Source organism: Ictalurus punctatus, chromosome 21 (assembly GCF_001660625.3).
Source record: "Ictalurus punctatus breed USDA103 chromosome 21, Coco_2.0, whole genome shotgun sequence".
In the NCBI taxonomy this organism is placed as follows: Eukaryota; Metazoa; Chordata; class Actinopteri; order Siluriformes; family Ictaluridae; genus Ictalurus; species Ictalurus punctatus.
Genome location: NC_030436.2, coordinates 2,290,740 through 2,299,385, shown reverse-complemented (window position 1 = coordinate 2,299,385; position 8,646 = coordinate 2,290,740). Strand labels below are relative to the sequence as shown.

Here is an 8,646-nt window from a genome sequence, read left to right as displayed (position 1 = left end):
TTGTCCTTCTGTGGACCATTTTTGGTACCTACTAACCACTGCATACTGGGAACACCCCACAAGACCTGTTTTGTAGATGCGCTGACCCAGTTGTCTAGCCATCACAATTTTACCCGTGTCAAAGTTTCTCAAATCCTTACGCTTGCCCATATTTCCTGCCTCCAACACATCAACTTATGTATCAACCCCCCCCCCCCCCCCCCCCCCCCCCCCCCCCCCCACACACACACACACACACACACACAGGTGCCACTGTAAGGAGATAACCAATGTTATTCTCTTCACCTGTCAGTGTTTTTTTATGTTATGGCTGATCGGTGTATGTATCTTTGAAAGGAACAAGTAAATACTGTATAATAAATGTGAAATGTTTCAGTAAAAGTTGTTAAAGAGAAAAAAGCAAAAGACTTGTTATTTACACAAGGAACAAATGAAATGATAAAACAGAAACTCAATTATTCTTTAATCCCATTTGATTTTACCAAAATGTACAGCCTTCTAGTGTCCTCCTAATAGTCTGCTGATCTTCTGGGGTTTTTACTCTAAACAGTTTATGCAGAATGGTACAAAAAAACAACATTAACAATAACAATAACAATTCGTAAGTTGCTTTGGATAAAAGCATCTGCTAAATGTAAACAATAATCACAAAAAGAACAAAAACATCCAGTGAGTGGCAGTTCTGTGGGCAGAAAAATCTTGTTTATGAGAGAGGTCAGAAGAGAATAGCCGGACTGGTTTGAGCTATCAGAAAAGCTATGGAAACTCAAATAACCACTCTCTACAATCATGGTGAGCAGAAAAGCATGATACTCTGAGGCAGATGGTCTACAGCAGAAGCAGACCACATCTCAGCTTGAATTAGTCTGGCCACTCATTGGATGTTATTTCTTTCTCACACCATTCTGTACTCGAGAAATGTTGTGTATGAAAATTCCATGAGATCAGCAGTTTATGAAACATTCGACTAGCCCGTCTGAGACCAGCAACCATGCCATGGTCACTGAGAAAGTCACTGAGAACGCATTTCCCCCATTCTAATGTTTGGTGTGAATATTACCTGAAGATCTTGACCTGTATCTGCATGATTTCATGCGATGCGCTTCTGACAAATGACTGGCTGATTGGATAATTACATGAAGGAGCAGGTATAAAGGTGTCTCTATTAATGTGGCCAGGATGTCTACAAATAAAGAGTCAAGTCATACCAGACCCACTGGTAAACCATGTGGGCATCATCTAATTATTATTCCTTCTCTCGGTAAAATTAATTGGGATTGTGTTTTAATTCCAATTATGTACATAAGTAAATAATTATGTAAAACAGGATTTGCTGGCTGTATATACATTTTGGATGTTTGTTGTTTTATTACATAGTTACAAGCCTGGTTGCTTCTAGTTGAAGGACTTTGTAAAGGGAGAAGATGAAGATCTGGCCTTGTGATAAGCAAGTTGTTAAACCAGACATCTGTTTTATCTCTTATAGTTTATCTTATCCTGTGGTATCGTTTATCTTTTTATTTGATTATATGTGTTTTATTTGTGTTATGGTAATACACAAGGTTTTTTAAAAATACGACCAATTGCATAATTCCTTAATTTTAACAAACTATGAACCTCAGCATACACCAACATTAATGTTAACAAAGTGATTAATACTTGTATCAGTTACAGCTGTTTAAATAAAGCCAAATACATGAAATAAAATACATTAATATCTGCATCGACAAATGTTTACTCCATCCGAACATAAAAACATGTACACAATGACCAATATGAAACAGTCATTTAATGAATATATTTGTAGTTGATATATTTGTAAAATTCATAAGTGAAGCTGGATGGTCATTTCCAAAATGTACACCTGAAGAGTTGATTCATTATCAACATTTATGCAAGCTTCTTCCATTGAAAACTGCATGGAGTATACACTTTATTTTAGTAGAGCTCCAGGCTTGCATTTATTTGCACCTTCAAGAACTCAGAAATAAATAAATAAAGACCAAGCAAACAGCCATCGCTAGTTTGCGCCTTTCGCCCCGTTCAAGTTCACACTCACAGGGTGTGTGTGTGTGTGTGTGTGTGTGTGTGTGTGTGTGTGTAAGCTCTGTCATAATGAGCACGAATGTTTAATATATATATATATATATATATATATATATATATATATATATATATATATATATATATATATATATATATATATATATATATATATAGGGTTATTCATTTACCTGCACTACAAACCTGAGACAAACTCAGCATTTTCACATTAGATGAAATCACTCAAGATTTATGAAATCCCTTTATGACACTGTAAAGCAGGTTGTGTTTATTCATTAACTTCAGGAGAAAAAAAAAACTTGTCTGTGAGTGATATGACTAGAGGAATGAATCCTTTATAAAGAGAAAGAGAAGCAGAAGCAGGACATAACACTGAGGTGAGAACACTTGGAGAACAACTGGGAAAGACCAACAGCTTTTTTCAAAACATGAAGACCATAATTTCGATCGCTCTTCTCTTGACCGCTCTCTGTCTGGTCTCTGAAGCTGTCCAAGTCCAGGCGAGTGTTTCAGTTTTTCATTTCTTTGAGCTTATGCCATTATTATCTTGCCTGCTTTACTTCTGCCTTTGTGAGTCAGGACTTTTATGTAATTATGTGACTTATTGCCATACAGTCAAGAAATAGTGAGTCTCAAATATAACTGAATAGATTTTAAATTATAATTCTCTATCCATTAGCTGAAAGGCTTTCCATGATATTGCATTTAAGAAGAGCGTTCTAAATTTGAACATCTTTTAAATTTTTTATTCAAATGTATAAATTTGATTCAATTGTCCCAAGTAACTTTAGCCACTAATAGTTAACGCTGACAGGGTTTCACCTTAGAAATCAGTCTTATATGGTTCTCAATATTCATCTGCAGGATGGAGAATATTCCTTCTCATTTGAATCGGTGAAGGTTCTTCAGCACCTGATGGACAGCAGCTCTGTCCCCAAGCAGCAGAATCCTCGCCTAGTCAAGACCAGCTACAGTGCAGTTTGTGGCAACCCAACGCTGCCTCAGGAGTTTACAGGGCTCTGTCATAATAGTGGCTCTGCCCTGGTCTTCTCCAGGCTAGGTAAGCATCCGTTTTATCAGATAACGCATTCATTTACTGTAATTTCATAACATTCCATCATAGACCTCAATGTATAGTTGATTAATTTTTTTTTTCCTCTCTTGCAGCTGCGGTGCCTATGGATGTGTGTGAAATCTGTGCTTTCGCTGCCTGTACTGGTTGCTAGACATCATTACTATTTGTGAAGGAATGTCTTTTTCCATGCACACAAGTGGTAACAGACTGTTTTGGAACTGTTACATGTTTAAAAGCACATGTGTAATGCCTCTTAGTCTGAAAAATTGATAAACTGGTATTTTCTTTTTTTATTTGTTACAGCATGTTTATTTATCGATTTGATGTAGTCCTATTGTTCAATTTCTGTTTCTCTGTGTCTTGTGTTTGCATAGTCTTATGTTCATCAGTGCCTTATATGTGCACTAAAACACTTTCTGAAGTATCATGTCTTGAAGCTGTTCTTGTAAGGCTGACGAATATAGTTAATATCAATTAATATTATACAAATGCTTCCATTGATCTAACATGATTTCTTCACCGTCTGTGTTACCTTTGTAATAATAATTGTAATTTCCAAACACAATCATACTTTTCATTGGGGAAAAGAAATAATAATAATAAATAATAAATAATAATAAATGGTTAAGCAATGGGTCTGGTATCATTTGACATCACCTGTGTACATTTTCTGGTCACTTTTTATTTGCTACAGCATGTTTCTTTATCGATTTGATGTAGAGTAGTCTTTTTTACTTTATTTCTATTTCTATGTGTCTTGTGGTTGCATATTCATTTGTTCATCAGTGCCTCATATGTGCAGAAAAGCGCTTTTAAAAAGAACATGTCTCGTGGCAGTTTTCGTAATGGGGAAAAATACAGTTATTAATATCAAACAGTTAAAATTGACAACTGACTCTTCAAGTGATGTGAATTATGTTCTTCACCATCCATGTTGCCTTATGAGTTTAATTACAAAACACATCACACTGAATTTTATTGGGGGGAAAAATAATAATAAATGACGCATAAATGGTTTACCAGTGGGTCTTGTATTGGTTGACATCATCTGTATACATTCACTGGGCACTTTAATAGGAACGCCTGTACACCTGCTCTTTCGTGCAGTTGTCTAATCAGCCTGTCATGTGCAGCAGTGCAATGCATAAAATCAAACTTCAGTTAATGTTCACATCAAACATCAGAATGGGGAAAATGTGATCTCAGTGATGGGCATTTTCATGCACAACAGTCTCTAGAGTTTACCCAGAATAGTGTGGAAAAACAAAACTGTCTAGTGACTAGCAGTTTTGGAGATATGTTGATGACCAACAACCGTGCTACGGTCAAAATCACTTAGATCCCATTTTTTCCCCCATTTTGATGTTTAGGGTGAACATTAACTGAAGTTCTTAGCCTGTATCTGCATGCTTTATGCATTGTGCGGCTGCCGCAAGATTGGCTAGGGAATGTTTTTATTAGGAAAAAATTCATATGTAGGATAGGATAGTACAGTATATGTGGGTGTCAGAGATGCAAAACAGTTACACAGTAGGGAAAGCAATCTTGCTCAGTGGTCACTGGGTAGAAAGTCAAACATCATCTATACCGGTTGTGGCAATAGTAACTCAATGGTTAAACATTTTTGTGAGTGATCCAAGGGCTTTAAGTTCAAATCCAAACACTGCAATACACCAGAGATGCTGCAAGGTGTGAAATTTCATTTAGAAGTACAATGTACAATGTTATGGACAAAATACTAATGCATTGTAGTTGTAAAGCACCACCGAGTGTGACAAAATCCGGATAAACATGATTTTGTGAGGAAAAACCAGGAAAAAAATTAATCTCTGTAGATGGACACAGAAATAAGACATACAGAAAACGGAATTGCTGTTTCATCATATCTTTTGCTCCTTGTGCGAAACAGGATTTGCTGCACGTATAGACATCGCTTTTTGAGAATCTTTAGGGTGTTTATTATTTTATTATACAGTTACAAGTCTGGTTGCTTCTGGTTGAAGGACCAAAGGGAGAAAATGAAGATCTGGCCTTGTGATAAGCATGGCGTTAATCCAGACATCTATTTTATCTCTTATGTTTGATCTTATCTTATGGTGCCAGTTATCTTTTTATTTGACTGGATGTGTTTTACTTGTGTTATGGTAACACATTAAGGTTTTCTTAAATAACATAAATTGCATAATTCCTTAATCTTAACAAACCATGAATTTCAGGATTCAAACACCAGAATTTATGTTCACAAAGTGATTAATACTTGTATAAGTTAAGCGGTTTTAATAAAGCCAAATACAGCGCCCTCCAATAACATTGGCACCCTTGGTACATATGAGCATAGAAGGATGTGAAAAATTGTCTTTATTGTTTAAGCGTTTGATCTTTTGTTAAACAAATTCACAAAAAGTACTCTGCTCGCATGTATATAAAACAAATGCAAACAAAACACAGGTTTGTTTTTAAAAAAATCTTTGTTAAATATAGGTGTACAACAATAATTGGCACCCTTTTTATCAATACTTTGTGCTGCCTCCCTTTGCCAAGATAACAGCTCTGAGTCTTCTCCTATAACGCTGATGAGGTTGGAGAATACATGGCGAGGGATCTGAGAGCGTTCCTCCATACAGAATCTCTCCAAATCCTTCAACTTTCAAGGTCCACTCTGGTGGACTCTCCTCTTCAGTTCACCCCACAGGGTTTCTATGGGTTCAGGTCAGGGGACTGGGATGGTCAGGGCAGGACCTTGATTTTGTGGTCAGTAAACCATTTCTGTGTTGATTTTGATGTATGTTTTGGATCATTGTCCTGCTGGAAGATCCAACCACAGTCCATTTGAATCTTTCTGTAAGAGACAGTCAGGTTTTCATGTAAAATCAATTTATAACATTTTTGACATGCGTTTTTCTGGATTTTTTTGTTGTTATTCTGTCCCTCACTGTTCAAATAAATCTACCATTAAAATTATAGACTGATCATTTCTTTGTCAGTGGGCAAACGTACAAAATCAGCAGGGGATCAAATACTTCTTTCCCTCACTGTAGCCTTAAGTCAATTTCTTATTTTAGTATATAAAATACACCTTCTCTGCTGACAGACTCTGAAAATGAAAATGTTTTTAATTCATCTGGACCAGTTCAAAGGCAAAAATTAAAAAGCACAAAAGCAACACTGGTAAATTCCAACACCAAAGGACAAATTGTGAGATTAAGATTTCCTCTAAAACAGCCTACGATAATCTTCGGAAACATAATGGTACTACAAAAAATTTTCATGATGTAATATTTTAAATTAGCCATTCTGACATATATCAGATCAGCCCACTCACTGGTAGAGACAGCCCTTAATGATCTGACACACCTCAGTTGAAGATAAACTCTGTCATAATGATTCCTGCTCACTGATACTGAAGAGGCCGTTCTCATTATGATTACAGTGACATGTTTTTAATCACTTCCTTTCATTTCTCACGTGTTTCAGTTATCTGAGCATTTACATTTACATCTTAGCAGTTACATGTATCATTGTCAGTAATTATTGGATTATTACCTAACCTGGATTATTCTGAATTATTTTCAAAAATATATCACTAAAAAGCATTTTTGGTATCATGTGAAAGTGTTTTGGTGTGTTTTAACTCACGCTGGCAAATAAAGCCACTTTTCTACCAGGATTATTCATTTACCTGCACTAGAAACCTGAGACAAACCCAGCCACAGTTCCATACAAAAGAAGGTGGAAAACCGTAGACTTTTCACATTAGATGATGTCACTTGAGATTTATGAACTCCCTTTTATGACACTGTAAAGCAGATTGTGTTTATTCATTAACTGCAGGGAACAAAACTTGTTTGTGAGTGGCTGGAACGTGGTGTGATTAAAGGAATGAATCCTTTATAAAGAGAAAGAGAAGTAGAGGCAGGACATAACACTGAGGTGAGAACACCTGGAGAACAACTGGAAAAGACCAACAGCTTTTTTCAAAACATCATCATGAAGACCATCCTTTCACTCGCTCTTCTCTTGACCACTCTCTGCCTGGTCTCTGAGGCTGTCCAAGTCCAGGCAAGTGTTTCAGTTTTTTTTTTTTTTTTTTTTTTTGCTTTGCTTCTGCCTTCGTGAGTCAGCATTTTATGTAATTATGTGAGCCAAAGAGTCAAGAAATAGTGAGTCTCAAATATAACCGAATAGATTTTAAATTATTAGTACTCTATCCAGGCTTTCCATGATATTGCATTTAAGAAGAGCTTTGTGAATTTGAACATTTTTTCAAATTTTTTATTCAAATGTATAAATTTGATTCAACTGGCCCAAGTAACTTTAGCCACTAATAGTTAACGCTGACAGGGTTTCACCTTAGAAATCAGTCTTATATGGTTCTCAATATTCATCTGCAGGATGGAGAATATTCCTTCTCATTTGAATCGGTGAAGGTTCTTCAGCACCTTATGGACAGCAGCTCTGTCCCCAAGCAGCAGAATCCTCGCCTAGTCAAGACCAGCTACAGTGCAGTTTGTGGCAACCCAACGCTTCCTCAGGAGTTTACAGGGCTCTGTCATAATAGTGGCTCTGCCCTGGTCTTCTCCAGGCTAGGTAAGCATCCGTTTTATCAGATAACGCATTCATTTACTGTAATTTCATAACATTCCATCATAGACTTCAATGTATAGTTGATTAATTTTTTTTTCCTCTCTTGCAGCTGCGGTGCCTATGGATGTGTGTGAAATCTGTGCTTTCGCTGCCTGTACTGGTTGCTAGACATCATTACTATTTGTGAAGGAATGTCTTTTTCCATGCACACAAGTGGTAACAGACTGTTTTGGAACTGTTACATGTTTAAAAGCACATGTGTAATGCCTCTTAGTCTGAAAAATTGATAAACTGTTTTTTTTGTTGTTGTTGTTTGTTGTTTGTTATTTGTTACAACATGTTTATATGTATATTTATCAATTTGATGTAGTCCTATTGTTCTATTTCTATTTCTATGTGTCTTGTGTTTGCATAGTCTTATGTTCATCAGTGCCTTATATGTGCACTAAAACACTTTCAGAAGTATCATGTCTTGTAGCTGTTCTTGTAAGGCTGAAAAATATAGTTGATATAAATTAATATCAAATAAACGCTTCCATTGGTCTGAATTGATTTCTTCACCATCCATGTTGCCTTTGTAATGATACTTTAAATTAGAAAACAATCCCAGTTTTCATTGGGGAAAATATTTAATAATAATAAATGATGCATAAATGATTAACCAGTGGGTCTGGTAGGATTTGACATCAACGGTGTACATTTTCTGGTCACTTTAATAGGAAAACCTGTACACCTGCACTTTTAAGCAGTTAACTAATCATTCAGTCATGTGCAGCAGTGCAGTGTATAAAATTATTCTTCAGTTAATGTTCACATGAAACCTGAGAATGGGGGAAAATGTGATCTCAGTGACTTTGACCGTGGCATGGTTGTTGGTGCCAGAAGGACTGGTTTAAATATTTCAGAAAATGCTGGCAGTAGTA

At 36.2% G+C, this 8,646-nt stretch overlaps 2 protein-coding genes across 2 annotated transcripts; both read left to right on the top strand.

The window, feature by feature from the left end:
- Positions 1–2,435: 2,435 nt before the first annotated feature.
- si:ch211-220m17.5 (guanylin) lies at positions 2,436–3,427 on the top strand. Its single transcript, NM_001200806.1, has 3 exons — positions 2,436–2,564; positions 2,929–3,124; positions 3,232–3,427. Exons 1-3 carry the CDS (start codon positions 2,493–2,495, stop codon positions 3,288–3,290), a joined length of 327 nt encoding a protein of 108 aa, NP_001187735.1. The 5' UTR covers positions 2,436–2,492; the 3' UTR covers positions 3,291–3,427.
- A 3,610-nt stretch (positions 3,428–7,037) lies between these two features.
- Positions 7,038–8,271, top strand: LOC108281064 (guanylin). The gene is made up of 3 exons (XM_047149493.2): positions 7,038–7,198; positions 7,531–7,726; positions 7,833–8,271. Exons 1-3 carry the CDS (start codon positions 7,127–7,129, stop codon positions 7,889–7,891), a joined length of 327 nt encoding a protein of 108 aa, XP_047005449.1. The 5' UTR covers positions 7,038–7,126; the 3' UTR covers positions 7,892–8,271.
- The last annotated feature ends 375 nt before the right edge of the window (positions 8,272–8,646 follow it).

Excerpts from the sequence above, each read along its gene's own strand:
- LOC108281064 (XM_047149493.2), top strand. The coding sequence starts at position 7,127 with ATGAAGACCATCCTTTCACTCGCTCTTCTCTTGACCACTCTCTGCCTG. Across the intron at positions 7,199-7,530 it reads CTGAGGCTGTCCAAGTCCAG|GATGGAGAATATTCCTTCTC; the intron begins GCAAGTGTTTCA and ends ATTCATCTGCAG. Across the intron at positions 7,727-7,832 it reads CCTGGTCTTCTCCAGGCTAG|CTGCGGTGCCTATGGATGTG; the intron begins GTAAGCATCCGT and ends CCTCTCTTGCAG.
- si:ch211-220m17.5 (NM_001200806.1), top strand. The coding sequence starts at position 2,493 with ATGAAGACCATAATTTCGATCGCTCTTCTCTTGACCGCTCTCTGTCTG. Across the intron at positions 2,565-2,928 it reads CTGAAGCTGTCCAAGTCCAG|GATGGAGAATATTCCTTCTC; the intron begins GCGAGTGTTTCA and ends ATTCATCTGCAG. Across the intron at positions 3,125-3,231 it reads CCTGGTCTTCTCCAGGCTAG|CTGCGGTGCCTATGGATGTG; the intron begins GTAAGCATCCGT and ends CCTCTCTTGCAG.